This window comes from Myxocyprinus asiaticus, chromosome 39, assembly GCF_019703515.2.
Source record: "Myxocyprinus asiaticus isolate MX2 ecotype Aquarium Trade chromosome 39, UBuf_Myxa_2, whole genome shotgun sequence".
NCBI lineage: Eukaryota > Metazoa > Chordata > Actinopteri > Cypriniformes > Catostomidae > Myxocyprinus > Myxocyprinus asiaticus.
The window spans coordinates 33,928,069-33,953,690 of record NC_059382.1 but is presented as its reverse complement, the minus strand read 5'-3'; the positions used below and the strand labels follow the sequence as shown (position 1 = coordinate 33,953,690).

The following is a 25,622-nucleotide window of genomic DNA, read 5'->3' as shown; positions in this document are numbered from 1 at the left end:
TTGTACAATGCCGATATAACACACAATTTAATATAGTAAATAACAAACATAATACTGCTAAAAAAATATATATAAACTCTTATATAAATATATAAACTCTAGCACTGTACTCATTATATTTATTTTAAATGGTAGATAGCAGTTTCTTCAGATTTCTGTTTAGTCATCAAATTTTAGTAATTTATTTGCACACGAAGAAATTGATATTATATTAGGAAGAAGGAAATAACAGTACAAACAGTAGTCCATCAACCATGGACGGCATGTCCACATTAGCAATTTACTAAAAAAATACAGAATCAAACCAATTGTGCATACAGCGCATAGTGAATAAGACATTCACTTACAGCACGTGAAGTGCTTTTACCTTGGGCTGCATCCGAAAATGAAGGCAGCTGATTTACTACCTTGCTGCCTAATCAGTTAATGACAGCTGTTTTGAAAGAATGGAACTCTTAAGGAAACTGGTCTCCAAACATTTTGAAAAGCACCTTATTTTCATCCCACCTCCGTATTCAGCCTCCGGAGGCAGCATTTTCCTGGTTTTGGATGCAGCCTTAAAGTTGCACTCACGCGCTTGTCAATCTCCTGACAGTTTAAACGGTGTGGATTGCCTGCTTGGAGTAACACGGATTGACCATCATGATTTGTGAATCAGAGGAACTTTTGATCCTGATGTTTTTGATTCTGGCTGATGGGATACGCGCTTCAGAGGAAGATATTAGATGAGCGCTCGACAGAAAGAAAACGCTGGATTTACATGAGGTTCTTTAATTACATCTGTTTAAACGAGATATCTGCATATTTATAAATGGTATATAATAGAAGTTTTATTGATATTTGCCTTTTATCATTAGAAAAGAAAGTTAAAGGTGACAGGGAACTTTAAAGGAGTGACTGTTAGAATACGTGCTTTAGAGGTAAATGAATGAGCATTCCACAGGACGCTGGATCTGCTCAAGTTGTGTGAGGTTGGTTTATTACATATGTTTAAACGAGATATGTGCATATTTGCAGACGGTATATGATATTAGTTTTATTGATATTTGCCTTTGTATCATTAGACAAGACAGATAAAAGTACAGGGAACTGTTGAAGAGAAAGAGGGAGAATGAAACAGGCGAGCAATTTAACATTATGAGCTCAAACATGTCTGCTGTGGCTCTGATATGTGGACCGTTTAAATGAGAATGAATTGCCTATTATTGTAGTAACATGATGGCACAAACCATGACTGATCGTTTAAATGTCTCAGTCGCTTCACATGCAAGCAGGCAATTCTCGGCGCCCTCAAGAATCAAATCAGCCAAACGGGAAAATTTATCAGCCGATGCGATAATTAAAAAAGTCAGAATATCGGCCGATTTAATGGCCTCGGCAATATATCGGTCGACCACTAGTTGAAACTTAGTTAGAGGGGTTTGCGCATGCGCATTTTTTAATCTACGTCAGGCCAGCCGTTAGTGGATGCATTGCTAGAAAAAGGTAAGCATAAATGTATTTTTTATTCATCATTTTACACAATGGTTTGTCATTCTATCACTGAATATCAATTGCGATTTGAATTGGTTTATCATTCAGTGTTTTAAAAGCATTCCTGCTTGGTAATTTTGTAATGAAATGCCCTATTTACACACTGGCAGTCTTCCGTGAGGCAACCGGTAACTGAGGTAAATTAAGATAATTCACCATGTTGGACTCATTTCAGTTGTTGTAGATTGTTAACTTAAACATGACCAATTTCACTCATATTTTCTAAACTTTAGCTTTAGTTCATTAATTTATCTGTCTTCCGCTCGCAAATGTTTTATGACATGCGCACAAGCTTGCAGTGGTGCAGCGCATGCCATACTGAGTCAATAATACAAAAGGGGCTGGTTGCTCCAGCCACACATTGTCACATATTCCCTGTTTTTTGTATTAACTTTTATGTTGAAATTCTGGTTTAGTTCCCTGTTCCTGTTTCCTGTTAGTTTTGTAGTCCTTTGTAGTTTATTTTCATGATTGGTTTTCCCCTGATTGTTTTCCCAGGTGTTCCTCGTTCCCTTGTTTTCCCTTGTGTATTTAAGCCCTTGTTTTCCCCTGGTTTCTTTGTCAGTCTTCATCTGTATTATGCTGTACTTTGTTCCCTGTGTTTTGTTTCATTATGTTCTAAATTACCTGGTTTACCTTTATTTTATTAAAAAGGCTGCATTTAGATCCTCATTCCTCTCCTGTCTCGTCACAGAAAGACTGACCAAGAAATGGATCTAGTGGCCATCAGGATTCTGCTCCTTCAGCAAGGGGAAAGTCCAGTTGAGGATCACGCCCATGAGTTTTTAGAGCTGGCAAATGTAGTGCACTATCCAGACCGCTCTCTGGTGGTTTTCTTGCGGGCCGGTCTGAATAGTGCACTGAGGGAACTCATGCCTCCAGCTGATCCTCACTGGACGCTCGGCAATTATGTGGAGAAGGCTCTGGAACTTAGCGGTTCCCCTTATACAGTGGATTATGGTGGGAACCCCGGGCCAAAACCTGCGTCCACTGTCTCTGTCTCTGTCCATGCCCATGACTACGGAGGTCATTCCCGAGTCTCATACCATGTTCACGAACATGGAGATAATTTCCCATTCATCCCGGACTCTTTGTCTTGAGCCTCCCACGGCTCCGCCTTCCACGGCTTGGCCCCTCGAGTCTTCCATGGCTCCGCCCCCAGAGACTATTCCTCCTACGGCTCCACCCGGTCCCCCAGAGACTATTCCTCCTGCGGCTCCACCCGCTCCCCCAGAGACTATTCCTCCTGCGGCCAGAGACTCTCGGCCCTGCGGCCGCCTCCCAGGATTCCTGACCCTGTCTCGGCCCTGCGGCCGCCTCCCAGGACTCCTGACCCAATCCCCACCTTGAGGTCATCTCCTTGGTCTCCTGGCCATCCACCTGATCTGGTCTGGTCTCTTGGCCATCTGCCTGATCTGCTCTGGTCTCCCTGGTCTCCTGGCCATCCGCCAGATCTGCTCTGGTCTATTTGGTCCTCCAAGCGTCGCCATGGCTCTCTATCCTTCCGGGTCCGCTTGGTTTCAAGCCTCCATGACTTTGCCTTGTTCCTCTGCTCCCCGTGCCCCTTGTGCCCCCTTGAACTACTTGTTTTCTTCCACACTCCATGGACAATTTGTTTTTGTTTTGTTTTTTAGAGCGTCTGGAATCCGCTCCTTAAAAGGGGGGCTCTGTCACATATTCCCTGTTTTTTGTATTGACTTATGTTGAAATTCTGGTTTAGTTCCCTGTTTTTCCTGTTAGTTTTGTAGTCCTTTGTAGTTTCTTTTCAAGATTGGTTTCCCCTGATTGTTTCCCCAGGTTTTCCTCGTTCCATTGTTTTCCCTTGTGTATTTAAGCCCTTGTTTTCCCCTGGTTTCTTTGTCAGTCTTCATTTATATTATGCTGTGCTTTGTTCCCTGTGTTTTATTTCATTATGTTCTGAGTTACCTGGTTCACCTTTATTTTATTAAAAAGGCTGCATTTAGATCCTCATTCCTGTCTTGTCACACATGTAAGTTTCAACTTAGCCTAGTTGTGGCATAAATGGGCACTAAGTCACAATTTACGAACTACTAAATATTTGAGCATTGCACCATTAAACTTAGTTAGGACATAACCCTACATATACAGGTGCATCTCAATAAATTAGAATGTCGTGGAAAAGTTCATTTATTTCAATAATTCAACTCAAATTGTGAAACTCGTGTATTAAATAAATTCAGTGCACACAGACTGAAGTAGTTTAAGTCTTTGGCTCTTTTAATTGTGATGATTTTGGCTCACATTTTACAAAAACCCACCAATTCACTATCTCAAAAAATTAGAATACATCATAAGACCAATAAAAAAACATTTTTAGTGAATTGTTGGCCTTCTGGAAAGTATGTTCATTTACTGTATATGTACTCAATACTTGGTAGGGGCTCCTTTTGCTTTAATTACTGCCTCAATTCGGCGTGGCATGGAGGTGATCAGTTTGTGGCACTGCTGAGGTGGTATGGAAGCCCAGGTTTCTTTGACAGTGGCCTTCAGCTCATCTGCATTTTTTGGTCTCTTGTTTCTCATTTTCCTCTTGACAATACCCCATAGATTCTCTATGGGGTTCAGGTCTGGTGAGTTTGCTGGCCAGTCAAGCACACCAACACCATGGTCATTTAACCAACTTTTGGTGCTTTTGGCAGTGTGGGCAGGTACCAAACCCTGCTGGAAAATGAAATCAGCATCTTTAAAAAGCTGGTCAGCAGAAGGAAGCATGAAGTGCTCCAGAATTTCTTGCAGTGACTTTGGTTTACAAAAAACACAATGGACCAACACCAGCAGATGACGTTGCACCCCAAATCATCACAGACTGTGGAAACTTAACACTGGACTTCAAGCAACTTGGGCTATGAGCTTCTCCACCCTTCCTCCAGACTCTAGGACCTTGGTTTCCAAATTAAATACAAAACTTGCTCTTATCTGAAAAGAGGACTTTGGAACACTGGGCAACAGTCCAGTTCTTCTTCTCCTTAGCCCAGGTAAGACGCCTCTGATGTTGTCTGTGGTTCAGGAGTGGCTTAACAAGAGGAATACGACAACTGTAGCCAAATTCCTTGACATGTCTGTGTGTGGTGGCTCTTGATGCCTTGACCCCAGCCTCAGTCCATTCCTTGTGAAGTTCACCCAAATTCTTGAATCGATTTTGCTTGACAATCGTAAGGCTGCGGTTCTCTCGGTTGGTTGTGCATCTTTTTCTTCCACACTTTTTCCTTCCACTCAACTTTCTGTTAACATGCTTGGATACAGCACTCTGTGAACAGCCAGCTTCTTTGGCAATGAATGTTTGTGGCTTACCCTCCTTGTGAAGGGTGTCAATGATTGTCTTCTGGACAGCTGTCAGATCAGCAGTCTTCCTCATGATTGTGTAGCCTAGTGAACCAAACTGAGAGACCATTTTGAAGGCTCAGGAAACCTTTGCAGGTGTTTTGAGTTGATTAGCTGATTGGCATGTCACCATATTCTAATTTTTTGAGATAGTGAATTGGTGGGTTTTTGTTAAATGTGAGCCAAAATCATCACAATTAAAAGAACCAAAGACTTAAACTACTTCAGTCTGTGTGCATTGAATTTATTTAATACACGAGTTTCACAATTTGAGTTGAATTACTGAAATAAATGAACTTTTCCACAACATTCTAATTTATTGAGATGCACCTGTAAACTTAATATTTACGGAAGCCTCTGACCAGGACTAACGGTTGGAATAAAAAAGCAGACTCTTTAATGACATCAATATATATAATCCGTAAGACATATGATGATTATTTTTAGACACAGTTCCTGAATAATGTTATTTACATATACTATATATACTATTTATCAAATCTACTTTTATTACGTTTTGTATTTCAGTGGGAAAATAATTTATTACAGCTGACAGTTATGTGAGAAAACAAGGTTTGAACATCAACCGTAACAAGATCAAACTAAAATGCATGGCTTTTTAACACTTCTGTGTCAAATTTGAAGGCTGCTTATTGGATCAATACAGGTAAACGTCATATTATGCGACTACGCATTACTTTATGGAGAGCTTACGACCTACAAGATAAGTCTTGCCTTAAGAACAGGTGGTGCAAACAAATGAAACCCTGACATAGTTACAAACTAACTAGTACATTATGTCCCAACTTAAGTGAGACCTTACGGAAAGCTGGTGCAACCCTACCCATGTGAATAAATGTTAAAACTGTTATAACTTTCTCAAAGACTGTGCTTTAATTTCAGGGACAATCCCTGTGGCATTTTCTGCACTAATGTTCACCACAGAGGTCCAAATGAGTAAAGGTAGAAGTCTAAAGTTATCTTTATTATATTACGATTGTATGTCTCACAGCAACAATATAACATACATTTAAATACATTGTCATCTGCCGTACCTTTAAATTGTACTGGGAAACAGTTGATGTCTTTGGTGTTTTACCTTAAGGATTAAACATGATGAGTTTATGATGACGATTAGTAGATTAGTAGTAGGACTGTTAATAATACTGCTTAATAATGTCACTTGTACATGCAGTGCCTTACCCCTGTTTCATTTGCTTCATGCTTCAGAAGGTAATGGTTTTTAGATAATATTTCTTTGTATTGTTACAACTTTTCAGCTGCATTTTTTTTTTTTTTTTTGAGGGATAGCCTTTGCAGTAAATCCACCCCAAAGAGGCTCAAATGCAGAAGACGGTGGTATTCTTTTTGAGTATTGTATTGTAGTGCCAAATATCTCTAGATAATATTTGATATACTGTAGGGTGGAGTTAAAATAGTTTAACCTGTTATTTCTTTATAATTCTAGAATTTACATTCATAAGACTTGATTTTATTATGGAATGACCCTCTGTTGAAATGCAGTTCCCTATCTGTCACTCACTCGACGTTGTGTCGATGTAGTGATACTAGGGGTCACTCTTGGGAGCCCCAAACACCTCTGCTTTTTTGAAAAAAGGCCAATGAGAATTGGCGAGTGGAATTTGCATGCCACTCCCCTGGACATACGGGTATAAAAAGAGCTGGTATGCAACCACTCATTCAGATTTTCTCTTTGGAGCTGAGCGGTTCTATTCACTGAAGCTGAATTCATCCGCGAAGTTCATTCACCTCATCTGCTGGATTCTACGGTGCATTTCAGCGGCTTCTCCCCTCTGCACCCGTGGAGTGCAGAGAACACCCTGGGCGCTTCGGCCGAAACAACTAAAAGAGTATATTCTAAAAAGAGTATATTTTCTTTCTAAAAGAGCGGCACACACGGAACGTTTTTTTAAAGATGCCTTTCCGTTTGCGTGTTATTCCTGGTTGATGTTGTTATCTCTCCGCTTCTGAAGGCCACGATCGCTGTCTTATGTGTCTGGGCGCTGCCAACGCGGAGACATCGTTCGTGGATGGGTCTTGTCCTCATTGCGAGAACACGACCATGGCAACGTTGCGGTCACGGCTTGCATTCGTAAGAAAGCAAGCCACCCCAGCGGCTCCCCGCCTCGGTCCTTCTACCTACAGGTATGAGGCCGTGCCGGTTAGCACTGGGGGTGATTTGGGGACCTCAAAGGGACAACCTCCGCCGGGTATCCCCCCATGGACCTCCCATTCCCCAGCATGCTCGCTTGCCCCGGTCGGGCGCTCGGACGGGATTGGCGGCTCGTCTCAGGGCGAGTTCGACATCTCGTTCGGAGCCTGGGAAGAAGACGAGTTATCGAGCGCAGAATCGAAGAGCGGGCTCGTCCAGTCGGACACAGAGGCTTCGACTGGGCTTCCTCCTTCGGGAATGGTCGCCCAGTCCCAGGCTGACGCAGAAATGACGGACATGCTTTCCCGGGTCGGCCGTGAGCGTCGGGCTAGAGTGGAACTCTCCGCTCTCCCCTGAACCCTCGCAGCTCGATGATTGGTTCCTGGGCTCGGTGCGCCGCTCACGGTCACGCCCCGCCCCGTTCCTTTCTTCCCGGAAGTGCATGAGGAGCTGACAAGATCGTGGGAGGCACCTTTTACTGCCCGGTCCCGGTCTTTCAGCTCCCCCACACTTGCTACCCTCGATGGTGGAGCGGCCAGGGGGTATTCGGTGATCCCCCAGGTGGATAAGTCTCCCGTCCAGGGCCTGTAAGTTTACGTCGTCCCTGACGGCTAGAGCCTACGGTGCCGCTGGACAAGCCACCTCCACCTTGCATGCCATGGCTCTCCTGAAAGTACACCAAGCCAAGGCACTAAAAGAACTGCACATGGGTAGTTCTGACCTGGGATTGATGCAGGAACGGTGCTCGGTGACTGACAAGGTCAGGGAGGATGAGGAGCAGATCATTCTCGGATCTCACGCTCCTCGCAACAGCCCCCCCGGCGAATTCCCCTGAGGAAGCACCTTCTTTCTCAGGGACGGGGCACCATCTGGCACCCACGACCAGACCTATGGAATCTCCACGTCTGGCCCCTGGACGGGATGCGGAAGACCTAAGTGGCCTACCACCCGTGGTGGTAGACACGATCACTCAGGCTAGGGCTCCCTCTACGAGGTGCCTGTATGCCTTGAAGTGGCGTCTGTTCGCTAAGTGGTGTTCTTCCCGACGCCAAGACCCCCAGAGATGCGCAGTCGGATCAGTGCTTTCCTTCCTGCAGGAGAGGCTGGAGGTGTATGTAGCTGCTATTTTGGCTCATCACGATGCAGTAGATGGTAAGTATTTGGGGAAGCATGACTTGATCATCAGGTTCCTGAGAGGTGCTAAGAGGTTGAATCCCTCCAGACCACGCCTCGTCCCCTCATGGGACCTCTCCGTAGTTCTTCGGGGTCTACAGGGAGCTCCCTTTGAGCCCTTGGAGTCAGCTGAGCTTAAGGCACTCTCTTTGAAGACTGCCCTCCTGACTGCGCTCACTTCCATCAAAAGGGTAGGGGACCTGCAGGCATTCTCTGTCAGTGAATCGTGCCTGGAGTTCAGTCCGGGTTACTCTCACGTGATCCTGAGACCCCGACCGGGCTATGTGCCCAAGGTTCCCACGACTCCTTTTAGGGATCAGGTGGTGAACCTGCAAGCGCTGCCCCAGGAGGAGGCAGACCCAGCCTTGGCGTTGCTGTGTCCGGTGCGAGCTTTACGCATCTATTTGGATCACACGCAGAGCCTTAGAAGCTCCGAGCAGCTCTTTTGTTTGCTTTGGTGGACAGCGGAAAGGAAGCGCTGTCTCCAAACAGAGGATCGCCCACTGGGTCATCGACGCCATCACGATGGCATATCAGGCTCAGGACATGCCACCCCCTGCGGGGTTACGAGCCCACTCCACCAGGAGTGTGGTGGCCTCCTGGGCCCTGGCCAGTGGCACCTCTTTGGCAGACATCTGCAGAGCAGCGGGCTGGGCAACACCCAACACCTTTGCGAGGTTCTACAATCTCCGGGTTGAGCCGGTCTTGTCCCGTGTATTGGCAGGCACAAGCAGGTAATTTCTGGGACAACTGGCTGGGTGTACCGCTTACGCATAGTGCCTTTCCCCTCCCTTGAGGTGAAGACGTGCGCTCTTGAATCCCAGTCATGTTCACAGACAGTGATCCCTGGATGACTTTCCTCCTTAGCCCTCTGGCAGTTGAGTTTGTGGAGAAACTCGCTGACGGGCCCAGTACGGGCGCTAATGTACTGAGGTAGGTGCTCCACATGTGCTGGTTCCCCGAAGGCGACCCCATGTGATATCTTCCGCAAAATCATTTCCCTGGCAGCAAACTGCGTCTTCCTTGGGCAGAGGCCCCTCTGCCCCCGGTCGCCAATCTCTGTAGAAACTCCTCCCCCTTCGGGTAGGACCTACCATGGGACCTCTCCACATGACATCCGACAAGACTCGGTAAGACCATGTGAAGTATTCCACTCAAAATACCCCACCCCCCCTTTTTGGGCGGGGTGTGGTCTCCGCGGTGTCTTCCCCTCGGGAGGGACACCCCCGACGCAGACACTTATGGCTCCCAGTCAGTTAACAAATTCCACTCTTTTTGGGGAGAAAAGAGAGGTAGAAGAGGCCTCAGCTGGGCTAGCCTTTCCCTGTAGTTGGGCAGTCGACTTGTTCCTGATACGAGGTACACAGCAGTCTGCCCGTCACACACCGCCAGTTCACGTAACACAGTTAGGCTAGTTATGGCATTTTGTATAGGGACCCCTAGTGCCACTACATCGACACAACGTCGAGTGAGTGACAGATAGGGAACGTCCTGGTTACTTTCATAACCTCCATTCCCTGATAGAGGGAACGAGACGTTGTGTCCCTCTTGCCACAATGCTGTACTATCCGCTGAAATAGCCGGGACCTGGTCTCGGCTCCTCAGCACAAAACCTGAATGAGTGGTTGCATACCAGCTCTTTTTATACCCGTATGTCCAGGGGAGTGGCATGCAAATTCCACTCGCCAATTCTCATTGGCCTTTTTTAAAAAAAGCAGAGGTGTTTGGGGCTCCCAAGAGTGACCCCTAGTGTCACTACATCGACACAACGTCTCGTTCCCTCCATCAGGGAACGGAGGTTACAAAAGTAACCAGGACGTTTTACTGTGATTGATGTCTTTTCTTTTACCTTTAGGGAGGAACTCCTCAACAGAGCCACATCACAGCACATCACTGAACAGTAAAGGCAATTTCATCACTGATTACAATTTTCCACCTTTGTAAGCTTTTGTATCTTACCAGAGAGGGGTTTGCAAATGCATGGATGAAGCGTACATTTGTACAGACCAAAATACAGATGTCAATGGAAATAAATGTTGCCTGTACACTTACTGATGCACATGAATTACTCGAGGAAAAAGTACTTATAAAATATTTTGTAAGCCTGCTGATCATTAACCTTTAAAAAGGCAAGCAAATAAAAATACCTCAAATTAATTTGTGAAAACAAATAAATTTATTGCTATTTTCTAACATGCTATGGCCCAAATATTACATTTTCACATTTTTGTTTCTTCAACATACTGCTTTTATTGACAATATTGCAGCATGTATCTTTCATGAAAACAACATGCAAAAGGTAGGACCATTTGCTGTGAGGTCAGTGGATTTCTCACAATGATGTCATGTTACTTTAAATTAAGATTGTGAATTGATGCCAGAGTTTTAATACAAATTCGCATGACCTCAGTATTTGCAGGGACAATATTTTCATTAAGTTTCACAGAAATTTAGCCAACTTACTCACTGCTCCTCACTTAAGCCCCTCAAAATTCTCTCATCATTTACTCACCCTCATTACATCCCAGGTGTGTATGACTTTCTTTCATCAGCAGAATACATTTGAAGAAAAATAGTAAAATATCTCAGCTCAGTAGGTCCTTAAAATGCAAGTGGAAGGTGATCAGACCTTTGAAGCTCCAAAAATTACATACAGTCAGGATAAACGTCATCCATATGATACAAATACAGATCTAAACCAAAACCAACAAAGTTTCTGTACAGCGTTCCTCCTCACTTGTAAACAGCGCTGCTCTTCCGGGTGTGTCGAACGTGCGTCAGTTCTCACGTGAACATGCCAATGCCATTCCGTCACATGCCTATACTGCTCCTGATAGGAAGCGATGCTTTATTGTTAAAAATAGTTTAAATATTGATCTTTTTTGCACCAAAAGTGATAGTATTACTTTAGAAAATATTAATTTAACTGCTGGAGTCATTTCGATGACGTTTATTCTGACTGTCTGTGATTTTTGGAGCTTCAAAGTCTGATCACCATCCACTTGCATTTTAAGGACCTACTGAGCTAAAATATTTTACTATTTTTCTTCAGATGTGTTCTGCAGAAGGGTGAGCAAATGATGAGAGAATTTTCAATTTTAGGTGAACTAACCCTTTATTATTTCTCCCTCGCAATAAATTAACCATGGTTTTACCTTAGTAAAAGTGTAGCAAACATGACTTTATTAACCATGGTAAAACTTGTTGTAATGGTTTTCAAATACCATGGTTAAACAATGGTTTCTCTAGTAAAACAAGGTTTAATTTTCATAACGGTTAATTTTTATTTTTATTTATTTTTATTTTTTATTTTTATTTTTTTCAGCAGTAACAATTATGGTAGTAAAATCAGATGAAACACAAAATTCCAATTTTATTATCACACTTGTCATTGTCCTCTGTTATTATACATTGGTTTTACTAGAAGTATCATAGTTAAAATATGGTTACTACCAAAACCATGGTAAGTTTTGTGGTTATTGTTTTACTACAAATACCATTGTTCAACTATGGTTACTGTACTAAAACCACAGTATATTTTGCAAGAAATGCAATACTACTGCAAGAGAATACAAAATAATTCAGTGGAAAAAAAGTTTTTCTCCTTCTCTGTCCTCTTAAGGGGCTCTGTATGTTCCAAGCCTGTATGTTATTCTTTTGTGAAACACAAAAGAAGATATTGCAGTATTGAATTTCAGTTAACCACTCACTTTTATAGAAAAGAAAGATGCAATGAAAGAAAATGGTGACTGAGAATCCAGTCCATAATGTTCTGCCTTATATCTACTTTTGTGTTCCAAAGAATAAAAATGTCTAAGGTTCACAAAACATGAGGCTGTGTCACCGGTGCCGGAACAAGTTTTGAAGTGGGGGCAGCAAACTGGGCTGGTTGTGACGTCATCACAACAAAATTCCTCAGTCAATATGGCCAATTTATATTATATTATATACCATACCAGCTTCTAACATTGTCAAATCGCATTGACTGACAAGTTATTTATCAACATACACAGTTTGAATGCTGAAATAATCTAATTAAAGAGATTTAAATCTGTTTCCGCGCCACCGGCACAGAGAGAGACTGGCTATACAATTGTAATTGCACAGTTCACGTATACCTTTGATGAGGCAGCTTTCTTCAGTTTCGGATGCTTCTGGAACACTGTATTGGTTCAACTGCGTGTTCTTCTGTATGGGACCCTCTTTTTTATGTGTCTATTAAATCGTTTGACAGTCATTTTATTGTTTGTGTCTGCATTCAACAACGTTACACAAGCACAAAATGCCCTGTGTTCTACACCTTTTTTAAAACGGCATATTGCATTTTACATTGTGTGACTTGAAGAATTAAGGGTTAAAGTTATTTCCTCATCCCCAATAGTAGGATACAAAGCAATATTTGTTCATTATGCTACCTTGTCTAATTCTGCTGGCTTTAACACTGATCTTCGATATCAGTCTTGTATTACTGTGAATTAAGTCAAATTTCCCTCTTGAAAGAGGAATAACCTGTTATTTTACTTGATAAGCTTGATAACACTGTGCAAACAGTTTAGCTTGATAACATTGTGCAAACAGTATATGGTCATTCTACGACTATCATATAAGTCATGTTAAGCAAGTTAAAGTATACTTTATTGTCCCCGAAGGGAAATTTGTTGTGGATTTCATGTTGCTGCATAGACAAAATAAGCAAAAAATGCATCACAAAAGCATCAAACATTACCACACAGACACACTAATAGTACAAATAATATAATAAAAACAATAACATATCATCAAGCTAAACTGCTATTAAACATTTGCACAGATACAGGTACAAAGGAATTCTTATATCTATTTAATTTGCAAAATGGAACTCTATATCTTCTCCCGGAGGGAAGCAATTCATACTGTGAATACCAAATATTTGTTTGATCGCATAAGATCCTCTGCACCTGATTAAGAATGCATTGCTCATATAAACCCTGAAGATTAAGATGTTCTTCCTGCCCATCAATTTTCATTGCTGTCATTACCAGGCGCATATAGATGAGAATCTGGACTTGTGTATAGTAGAAGATCTCCTGATGGTTCAACATGCATCTACAAACAACACAGAATGGCAGCGACAGCTAGCCAGTGTGCTCTCATCCACTTTCATTCATTTCTGTCTTTTTTATTCAGGTTCCGGAGGTTTTGTAGATCAGTGGTTAGATGGATTGATCAGACGTCTGCATTTTTTATTTTTTTTTGGGTGCAGAGGGCAAAATGGCACGTCTACATTGAATTATAGTCCTTACCAGGAATATATTTTAACCTCTGTTTTTGTTAATGCTTGCTATTGGCTGTTGTCTTTGCATAATTAATGAGGTACATCTGTGCAGGTTATGGGGACTGTTTGGGGTGTTATTAATTAACATTTAAAAGTTATTGGGGGTGATAGTTATGTTTTAAGTTCCGTTTTATGTTATGACATGGGATTATTTTTTAGTTCCCCTGAGTGAGATTAGTATTCTTTTGAGTTAGGTGAGATGCTGTTTGAAGAACTGACTGATTGCACAGAATGTTTCAGATCCTTGAATCTGTCGAAGCAATTGCTTTAGTAAATGATTTGGCATGTTAAAGCACTTGAAATACCACAAAATGGTGTCACATGCTAGTGAACTCACATGACTTGGCCAATGTGATACATGCTTAGAAGCAATGATTCAAAATAAGTGGTTCGCTAATATCTCAAAGCTTTACAGGACCAATTTCTTTAACTCCCATCACTTGTTTAAATTTGCTGAAGCCTGACATATTGATTGCTTCAGTGAGACATCAGTTTGATCATCATTACCTATCAAGAACAGGAAAGCAATTATTCAAAGTGGCTAGCAGTCACTCCTTTTCAGTCAATTCCCATGCTATATTACTATTAATGCGTGTGCCGGAAGTGCACATATTTTTATATCAGCTGAAGTTCAGTTGAGGTGTAGGCTAAAAGTCTACCGCCACCCCTGGGGTATGTGTATAATGATAGCATTTTAATTGTATGGATGAGCTAACTCTTAAAATCTGTAAAACTGACACTATTTTTAAATTAGCCTGTAATTTATTATTATACATCAATTTGGGAATGCAACAGTGTGAAGACATTATTTTTATAATTGGCTGAAGATTATATACTGTATAAAAAGTTAACTCCAAAGAATTATGTAAATGTATACAGTATTTTGGATAAATAAAACAATGAGTAACTGAATGTGCTGTGTGTTTAATAAAGAGTACATATATTGGCTGATTTATTCATTTTTAAGTATTTGGGATTTTAAAAACAAAAGTAGAATATATGTTGATTGTATAAAGTTGTTTCACCCAACTGAAATCAATGTCAGGTAAGCAAACCAATTAGATCTCATTGGACTGATTACATTGAAACTGTTGATTCTATGACGTTGTTTCACCCAACTGAAATCAACAGATTCAACATGACTTCGATGAGCAAAAAGATGTGGAATCAACGTCAGTTCGATGCCACGAGAGACACTAATTCTACGTTGATTCTATATCAGTTTGCTATCTGGGTAGTTACATCTAAATAAAAAATTGTTATATCTAACCTCTCACCCAATATTTGTGAGTGCTATGTAATTTTGAGTGTTTCTTAGAGTATCGATTTGTTAGCTTAGCAACATGCTAATGTCAAACTTAACAGAGAAAGTGTGGCAACAATTACACTAATCTGTTTTCGTTTGATTTGTTAGCTTAGCAATATGCTAACATCAAACTAAACAGTGAAAGTGTGGAAACAATTACACTAATCTGTTTTCGTTTGATTTGTTATCTTAGCAACATGCTAACGTCAAACTCAACAGTGAATGTGTGGCAACAATAACACTAATCTGTTTTCGTTTGAAAAATCAGTTGTCAGTTTCCTAACGTCATTGATTTCCAAAGTATTCAGTAATAAAGAAAATGCCTTTCTAGTGTGGATGAAAGGCATAAATGTAGCGAAATCAATGCGTTTTCAAATGAACGTGGCCTTAGTTGAGTTTCTGGTGCGTTTCAGAAGTTTTCAAATCAGTCACTTGTGAGGTTCAGTTTTAGTTTGAATGCTGCCTTTGCCGTCCTTCACACCAAACATGTTTTCATTCCCATCTGTGCTGTTTTCCAATAGTTCTTCTGTGTTAACATGCACTAGACGTACTTCTTTGACCGTTGCGCCAAGTTTCGCTGTCTATTTCAGCATCTCGTGCAGGAGCGGCAGATATTTTAAACGTCGTGTCAAGTTAAAAAGAACTTGAACTTTTCGCGAGACACCTGTGTTTTTACATTTGTTGCACTGCATCTAGTGCAAGTACGCATTTGGTCTGAATAGCCCCTTACAAGGTAGCTTCTTGTGTAGACTCACTTGGGTTTGAAGCAGACCCAGTCTATACTATGTTACAATTAAGTTGTTTGTCTGCAGCACAGCACAATTAGAATGGCCTTAAAAAGTTAATTAAAATATATTTTTTTACATTCTTCTTTGTAATTTAACCAAACACTATAGTGAATTAACAGGGTTTTGCGTATTTGAAGAGAATAGGTTTGAAGCGGATTCAATCCTGCTCAAATGTGATGACATTAAGGTTTTTTGTTTTTGTATGGAACACTTCTCATGCTAGTATACAAAACAGGAATTCTCTAAATAACCAGCAGGGACAAGCAGAACTGAAATCACTTTTATGGGAGTATTTTTCTCTACCACTGTTAGATGCTCATTTAGAGAAATCAGCTAAGGGAAGGTACACAGCCACAGCAGGAAGACAACTTCCTTTTATTATCACTAACACATCTGAATCTCCACTGCATGCTTTAATGAATCTACACCTCTCCGGCATAGACCAGCTCTACACTAACAACATTTGAAAGTGGCAGTGAGTGTGTGAAACTCAATTTTCACTCATTTTTATTCCGTACTGTAGTTTCCCCGAGCACCTATTGAACTGTATGTTTTTTAAAGATTTTAAATAACAGCGTTTTCAGTCAGTTTGCACTGATTGGCCAATAAGGTAGGTGTTCACACTGGAGTTTGCATGCTTGAAAGGCTTATTCACACAGAGCACAAATTTTCAACATTTTGTAAATTATTTATTTATTAAAGGGCAGGGAGGGATTATTTTTCTGATATACTTTAGTGTTCCCTTGGAATAGTTTTACATTCTCTCACAAAAAGTCTTGTGTTCCTTCATGATACGTTTTGTGTTCCCTTACAATTAGGGCTGAGTATTGCCAGCCACCTCACGATACAATATATATCATGGCACATATTTCACAATACTATATATTAAAACGTTGTCCCGGAACTTCCGTTCTAGCGGTTTTATACAGATATCTATGGTGTTGATATCAAAGTGTAATTAGCTAGTGAACTGTCATGGTCCTGTCACTCTGTCAGTTTGGGTTTTTGTCTGACAGGACCGTGGCATCATCGTCCCATGTCTGTCATGTGTTTCACTGTCTGTCTTTGTGTGAGTGCACGGTTTCGGTTGAATTCCCTGACGTGCGCTCTTTGGTCTGTCTTGTTTCATGTCCGGAGCATGGTGTCTGGATCCTGACTTCCTGTCTGGTTCGGTTTCGGTCTGTGTCGAGATCCTGACACTCATGCTCCACGTTCTGTGTCTGTCTCTCGCGACCTCACTAGCATTTTCACGTAGTAAAGGGCTGCTGTAGACTCACACCATCAACTCTTGCTGAAAAATACTTCCTGTGCTCGCACACGTAATCCATTTTGATCGACTCTTCTTAGTAGCTTCAGTACAAACAGGAAGTTAGATGACAAAATTCGGAAGAGCAGAGCGTGGAAAAGGGGCAGGGCTGAATAAGGTGAATACTGTTGCCCAATGCATTTGAGCGGCAAAAGCCATTTTTAAATGTCTTCTGTGCCTGCCTTGCAAAATGCACGATGACGTAACGGCTTTCAAGAACTTGGAAAAACACATCAAGGTAAGTAATTTTTAATATTAGATTAATAAAACTGCCTCGAATGTACTTGCTTGCTAGCAGTAATCTTATAAATGCACTCTGGCCAATGCAAATTAGGTTGCAGGGTAATACTGGATATATAGAGAGAGCTATATAAAGAGCCGAGAACAGTTTATTAGGCCTATTTCTCTTTATATGTCAAAGAAAATATATTGATCTCTGTTTTAGGAATTATCAAATCATAAATGAATAGCAAGGCTAAAGGATGAAACCAGATTTGTCTAGCTTTATTGCAATCTAGAATCTCATCTGTTTAGCATCTTTGATCATTACAACGATTTAGAATATTAAACACACGTTGACCTAGTGGGATATGTTGTCCTACAATTATTTGAACAGTAAAACAATTATGAAGCACAAAAAGATTGATAAAATAACCAAGATGTACTAATTGGCAATTTACAAAGATAAAAGAACAGTGTTTGGCCAACAGATATCGTAATAAATAAATCATAAACAATTTAAAATACACAGTCTGCACTGACCTGACATTTATGAAGAATACTCATCCTGAGAACACAGGTGAACCTTTTAGTTAATGTCTTTATTATTGGTGACCCTTGCTTTAATGTATGGCAGTATGGTTTTATAATATGAATAATCATATAACTCAAATAACCATACTGCACCATTGCATTAATTTAACCATACATAACCACACTACTGTTGTATTGTTCAGTCACTTTACAATTTAAATGTGGAAAATGCTTTGTATGTTTGCAAAAGTTTAGTAGCAATTAAAGATCATTCAATATCAGGTCAGGACTACTTCAGAGACCATCTGAGAGAAGAGATCACGTTTCAAGTATGAAACACACATACAGTCAGAAAACTAAATTCTCCTCCCTGCCCAGAAGGTGGTGATATGCACAAAGAATGTGAATCACCAAAAACAACAGAAAAAGAAAGTGAAAGTGGAGATTTATGGTAAAAATTTACTTAAATATTGATCTGTTTCTCACTCACACTTATCATATCTCTTCTGAAGAAAATGATTTAACCACTGAAGTCATATGGATTTCTTTTATGCTGCCTTAATATGCTCTTGGAACCTCATAGTTCTGGCCACCATTCACTTGCATTGTATGGACCTACAGAGCTGAAATATTCTTCTAAAAATCTTTGTTTGTGTTCTGCAGAAGAAAGAAAATCATACACATCTGAGATAGCGTGAGAGTGAGTAAATGATGAGAGAATTTTCATATTTGGGGTAACTATCCCTTTAATAGGCCAGTACTTTAATTTTGATACTTAAGTACATTTGAAAGCAAATACTTTTATAATTTTACTCAAGTGGTAATTCAAAAGGAGTAATTTCACTTTTACTGGAGAAATATTTCATCAGGGTATCTGTACTTTTACTCAACTACAGGATTAGTGTACTTTGTCCACCACTGATGTGCGTGTGTATTGCTTAGTTGCTTAATTTGTCCTATTTACAAGTATTTACATCAATATGTAGAACACATGCTAAAACCCGGTACTGTTTCTTTAAGGACAGGGACTTAAACGAATGGAGTCGAATATCCATTTTTATTGTTTTTTATCAACATCTAACTGTAAAGACCAAAGAGGGAATTATAATAGACATTATCAATGACAAATGGATTATGTGGATCTCACCTTTGGATGCACATGACAAGGCAAGCCAAACTTTGACTCTCAACACACAGTGAAAGGATGCTGGACTCGTGCTGAACTGGTGAATGAAATATTAAATATTACCAAGCAGCGGCTATTTACAGACATTTTAAGTCACGTTTGCGAGTTATATACTCTCATTTGTAAAGTGTTGCGCATAGAGTAAAAGATCGCTTTTGGGATTTTAAGAATCTATATAATCAAATAAAAATCATGGTTAGTCGGAAAATCTATATTTTTGTACGGCCGTTAACGCGTGAGAGGACCAGCATGTCCGCGAGAGAAATGGGATCAGTTTCAGTCTCTCTCGCGGATATAAAGGGATATAAAGTATCGATACAATATTGTAAGGAAAAGTATCGTAATATATCGATATTTGATAGTGTTGGCACAGCCCTACTTACAATACAACAGATTTATCCATCCATTACAAAAATTAACCATGCTTTGTACATGCTCGTCATTAACGATAGCTCTATATTGTTGAACTTACATGGTTTGAATGACGTACAGTATGTGCAACATCGTCTTTTTTTAATTTATTTTTTACGTTTTGGGCCGTAAATTGCTTGCCGTAAATTACTAGGTGAGTGTGCCAAAAGATATGCAATTAAACAAAGGACCTTAAAACATGGTGATTTGTACATGGGGCTGCAGCAAATCGGTGGCTACTTAAGAAAAGAGAGGAGAAGAAAGACAAACAGAAAAAGGCAGAGGAATTTGAACAAATCTGACAGAAAGTCCCATGTCGTCAGCGTTGGCTTTTAGTGACATATCGACCTGCACATCTAACACTCATGCTGCAAGTATGCCTCATTTACTGAGATGACTGTGTCCATGCACTGGCAAAATAAATCTTGACAGAAACCGAACATTGCTCTTCACGGGCTCCCTGCTCTCAGGACCAATTCAGCAGCAATATGAAAATGTACCTGCCTCACCTCAATAAGTCCCTGTGAAACAGATTACATCCTCTCCAAGTCCGAAATGTCAACATAGCTAATCTTCAGCCTTCTGAAGAAATCGCTTGTCATGTGAGTTGTGAACATTAATGAGCATTTTCGCAATGGAAAAAACTGAGCTGTTATTGTAACTGGTCCTGCTCGACCCACTGCAAGCAGGATTCGAACCGGCGTCAGCCGGTGTCCTGAAAATATATGCTACCTATCAGGATGTGCTACCAATATCACACTGATAGTTATGCTGGTAGCACATCCTGATAGATATTATCTGCCTAACAATATGTACTACCTAGGTTTTTATTGCCTTTAATGCTGTTGTAGTACATACCAACAGGTTCTTAACTTTACATATCACTGTTTTTACTGCTGGTAGCACAGATTGTCAGAACACCGGCATGGGAGGCGAGCGCACTAACAAGGAGGCTAAAGGCTACAGCCTCTAGCGTTAGTTGCTAGTGCGCCTCTTGAGGCCAGGAGAGTGAGGTTTACATATACCGCATAGCTATCACGTACCAGCTGGCTCCCATTACACTCACCCCCGTAAACTTCACTCCCATCTGGGTCATGGCACCACTGTAACCGGTCCTGCTCGACCCAATCCGAGTGGGGTTCGTACCACATCAGCCGGCATGGGAGGCGGAGGTGCTAATGAGGAGGCTTAAGGCTACAGGCCCTGTAGCTAGTGCGCCTCTTGAGACCAGGAGACAGCTATCATGTGCCAGCTGGCTCCTGTTACATTATCATTATTGAATATATGTGCCTTTGTGATCATTTGTGTTTATTTTATGTTTCTTGGTGTACCAGCTTACCACTTTGGATGTTCAGTGCATGATGCTTATCCAGGCTCCAGCCGCCCAGGTGGGACGCTGTGATCTCATATCCCTGCAGGATGGCCGTCCGCTTCTCCCAGAGGATCAGATCTGGGCAGGACTCATACTCAAAACCAACGGACACTAGCAGGAGAGGAGAGGAAACACATTTGAACTTGAAAGTCATGACAGCCCATTTGTGTCTAGTAGATGGTAAACCTCATTCTGCGAAACTCTTGTAAGATTTGCATTTGCTGCTACCAAGGTTGGAGTTAGGTTAGAGGTAGGGCTAGGGTTGCTGTGGGACTCCAGAACAGGGGTTGCCATCTAGATCAGTGTTTGTCAACTGGCGGGTCGCGAACCAAAAATGGGTTGCAGGTCTGCTCAGATAGGGTTGCGGACAGCAGGGAAATAACAATTCTTCTTCCTCCACTGAACATTTTTCATTGGCCATCCAAGCCAAAGTTTTAGGTCGGCGAGGCAGTTATTGATATCCATTTTGGATTCAGCGCTTGATACATGCTAAATTTGCTTCTCATCTGAAACACGATTTTATTTATTTTTTGGACGGAATGACACTCGCCATTCACACACCTGTTTAAATTAAGGCTGGTAACTGAAAGGTGTTGGTTTAATTTCTACAAGGAGCCTTGATGAAGACAATTAATCCTAGGTTATTTCATTGGGACTGTCTCTGTAATTAGTGTACTTGAAGTCACTTTAGAAGAGAACATAACCTGAATGACAAAAATTAATAGCAGGTTAAACACCACTCACCAAAAGCTTCAGAGATGCCATAGACTTTCTGGCTGTAGACGTCAGTCTTGTCCCAGACAAAGTCATAGGAGAGGTTGGGTGCTGCAGAGAACCACTTCCTGAAGAGCCTACCCTCCACAGCCACCATGAGGTGCACCTTCATTAGGCTGAAGGGGATAGTGGGGTGGGTAAGGGTGATACGCAGGAGGGACTTATACCCCGCCGTTCTGCTGCTCAGGTAACCCAGAAGCACCTCAGTACCGGGTATTTGTACTTCCTCCTGTAGTGTCTGGAGAGAAAGTGAGGATGATGTTATTAGTGAGATCATAAGATGAGCAATGGCAACAAAATGGCTAATTTTGAGGTAGATGCATCCCACTGAGAAGTGTTTGTATTATTTAGCATCTCCAGTAAGAATAAATTAATTTCTAATAACAGCAGACTTTTTAAAGTACAACATAGAAAAAACATATAATAAAAAAAAAAAAAAAACAGAATTAGTTACTATACCTTCATGTTTTCACAATCATCACTAGAGACTAAAATGAACACTAGAGGTGCTACAGCAACAATGACTTTTATTTACTTTCACACAAGTCACGAGTGAAATGGCAAATTATCAGTTCATAAACACTTACTTTTTGCCCTGCTCATCACACAATGATATCTTATGACATTTAAACACTTTTACTATAGCGCATGACTTGTAAGGTTATACATTTTAACATTTGCATTACATAACCAACCACATTTACAGGCTTGTTAAATTGCACGGTATCCAAACTGACAAAGAACTGCACTTGCGATGCAAAGGAATGGTGTACTTGGGTGCTGAAGAGCACAAAATTGACAGCATAAAATTACATGGTTGCTTCATCAATTGCTTTTTTAATCTGCCATTTGCTTTTTATGACACTGTGTGTTAGGTTTAGGTGTAAGGTTTAGGGTCGGGAGGTAGGTTTGTTGATTTAAAACTCTATAGAGCATTAAAGAGATAGTTCTAAAAAAAAAAAAAAGAAAATTCTCTCATCATTTACTCACCCTCATGACATCCCAGGTGTGTATGACTTTCTTTTTTCGCCAGAACACATTTGAAGAAAAATAGAAAAATATCTCAGCTCAGTAGGTCTTTAAAATGCAAGTGGATGTTGATCTTTTGAAGCTCCAAAAATCACAGGCAGTCAGCATAAGCGTCATCCATATGACACCAGCAGTTAAATTAATGTCTTCTAAAGCAACATGATCACTTTTGGAATGAAAAAAATATCAATATTTAAGTACTTTTTAAGTATAAACCATTGCTTCCATTAGGGGTGTTAGGCGAAGCCATTGTCTGTATCTGTACTTGTATCTGTTACTATGGCAAAATTATCTGTATCTGTCTCTGTATTCGGATAGAACCGGATGTGGGCGTGGCTTAAACCAGAAGTGTCTCAAACTAATTTTAAAATGTAACTCGTACATTTATAGTTTCTGTATATAAAATATGCCTCGGATAGGCCTATTTAATTATTATTATTATTATTATTATTATTTAATTATATTATTGATATAGTCTTAATTTTTTCTCACCAGATAAAGCTGGATATGTAGGCTACATCAACTGTGAAACGTGTTTTTAGCTTTGGTTTCTCCTGGTATTTTTGGCATTAATACAGTATCTGCAGAAAAATAATTTTGGTTTATGTCTGCAATGTGCAAGTATAACAATGTTATTCTGGAGGCACAAGGTGTCAAGCAATTTTGAAATGTCAAGCACATATTTTTCAGCAAATATTAAATACAAATACAAACATTAAAAGAAATTAGAAAAAAAGTAATTAAGCCTATAAACAGGTGAAACCACTACATTTATATCAGAGAGTTTTATGATAGGCTACACTTGAGTCTTATTTTTTGTGCACATATTTTAACATAATGTGGAGGACATCATTATTTAGTTAAATTACATGTGTAGAATTAGCGAAATGCAGTGGAATAAATAGCAAGAGCGAGCCTCTATAAATTTCTAGAAGAGAAAAGCGGGAAAAATGTTTTAGTTTCTCTGCAATACTCGTGCATGTGCAAGAATGTTCTGAATAGATTTACAAGTATTTAAACTTCTATGGAGCATTTAAACTGTTTGGGAATAAAGGCTAAACCATGCAGTTACCTTAATTGGTGATGTGAATATAAATGTGGTCAGCTTTAAGAGACAGACAGACAAGCTCAGAGAGGTTGGTTTATGGATCCTTACGTGTGAACTGTGTGCAACAATTGGTGTTAATGTGTTAACAGACATTATAAGAAGTGGAAAATGTGTATGATGTCATGGAAGTATGGTATCTTAGTTAATGTTACTCTTGACAAGATTAGATTTCTGAGACATGAGTCAAGATGAACTTGAAATCACACCATGCACATTTTCATTCATAATGTTTACACTGTAGTAATATCAGCTTCACAGACTTATAATTGCTTTGTAATTTTGGGTAGGCTTATTTGAAATATTGCATAATACCTGTGCTCGTTGGATGATCAGTCTTCTGAATATTTTTTGTGTTATTCATTTTGAAGTCATTATTCGTGCCTTTCCGAAAAGGTATTTGGCTTCAGGCACATCCCTAGCTTTCGGCAAGCTTCACGAGAGGGTGGAAATCATGAGGTCTCTTGTGTGACGTATTTGCGTTGCCATGTTATGGACGCAATCTCATGTTCTTCTCAAGGTTGAGACATCCAGGATAAGCACACAAACACACCATTATGAGTAAAGAAACAAATAAATATAGATCTATTTATAAACCAAAAACTATGAAGCTTCTGTACAGCGTTCCTCCCACTCACTTGTAAACAGCGCTGCTCTTCCATGTGTGTCGCACGTGCATCAGTTCTCGCATGTCTCACGTTCCTACTGCTGCTGACCGGAAACAATGATTTAGAGTTAAAAAATATTTAAATATTGATCTTTTTCACGCCAAAAGCAATCGTATTTCTTTAGGAGATATTAAATTAACCACTGGAGTTGTGTGGATGACGTTTATACTGACAGTCTGTTCTTTTTGGGGCTTAAAATGTTGGATCACCATCCACTTGCATTTTGAGCTATTTTTCTTCAAATGTGTTCTGGTGAAGAAAGAAAGAAAGTCCTACACACCTGGGATATGAGGGTGAGTAAATGATGAGAGAATTTTCATTTTTGGGTGAACTAACCCTTTAACCTTAAAAAATCCCATCTTGTCCACAGTAGCATAATTTTCATGAGATCAGACTGAAAAAAAAAAGGGTTTGGTGGATCTCACAAAGAAATATCCATCACAAGAAAAGATAAAATATAATGAGGACAATTAAGATTGTTTGTATTTTGAACATATTTTCATAACAATTAAAAGCATTTTCTACCTTAATTCTCAATCTCATTCTCAATACTACTACCATTATCTAATTATTGTCATGAGACTAATTCACAATTCTTTAAATCTTCCTGTAGCTCTAAAAATAGGCCTTATTTTCTTATTTTATGCTAAATACAATTTTAAGGTGAAATATGACCCGGTCATGTTTTTGAATGTTTTTGTGAGATTTACAAGATTCACAAATGAATCAGTGTGAAATAATGGAAAAGGCCAGATCACATGGGCATCATTAACAACACCTTTGTGTTTGCTCTCAGGACTTGAGCTTTGAGACTTATTGACTTTGAGAGGTTTCTCATTGCACACTGCAGGGCTCTCATTAACTCTCAGCGTATTGCTGCACTATCACAGTCAAGCACAGAGTTGACCAATAAACACAACCGATCATTACTAGCGTCAATACACTGATAAAGAGAACTCCTCCATAAACATTTCTGTTTGTAAACTGTTGATAACTCTGTGTATGGGTAAGTGCAGATGCATACACTAAGTGTGTGTGTGTGTGTGTGTGTGTGTGTGTGTGGGTGTGTTCAGGTATATATGGTTTATGAGGACTATTCACTAGCACTATTCTAGATTATACACATGTAATTATTCTATAAACGTGGTTTATGAGGACACCTCAAGTGTCCCATAAACCGAAAGGCTTAAAAAAACATACTAAATGATGAGGGTTAGGTTTAGGGGTAGGGTTAAGGTTAGGGGATAGAATATATAGTTTGTACAGTATAAAATATATTATGGCTATGGAGAGTCCTCGTAAACCACAAATTCCAACATGTGTGTGTGTGTGTGTGTGTGTGTGAGAATAGCTGGCGTCGAGAGTTGGGATGGGACACATTCATGCAGA

The 25,622-nt window shown here is 40.3% G+C and overlaps 1 protein-coding gene across 6 annotated transcripts in view; it reads right to left on the bottom strand.

Moving 5' to 3' along the window:
- Window positions 1-25,622, bottom strand: part of LOC127430127 (teneurin-4-like) — a 443,558-nt gene that overhangs the window by 70,904 nt on the left and 347,032 nt on the right. For all 6 annotated transcript variants that reach the window (XM_051679634.1, XM_051679635.1, XM_051679636.1 and 3 more), the window contains 2 exons: window positions 21,402-21,669; window positions 20,625-20,768 (listed from right to left, as the gene is read on the bottom strand). In XM_051679634.1, coding sequence (XP_051535594.1) covers window positions 20,625-20,768; window positions 21,402-21,669 — 412 coding nt within the window. The remainder of the gene's footprint in view (window positions 1-20,624; window positions 20,769-21,401; window positions 21,670-25,622) is intronic.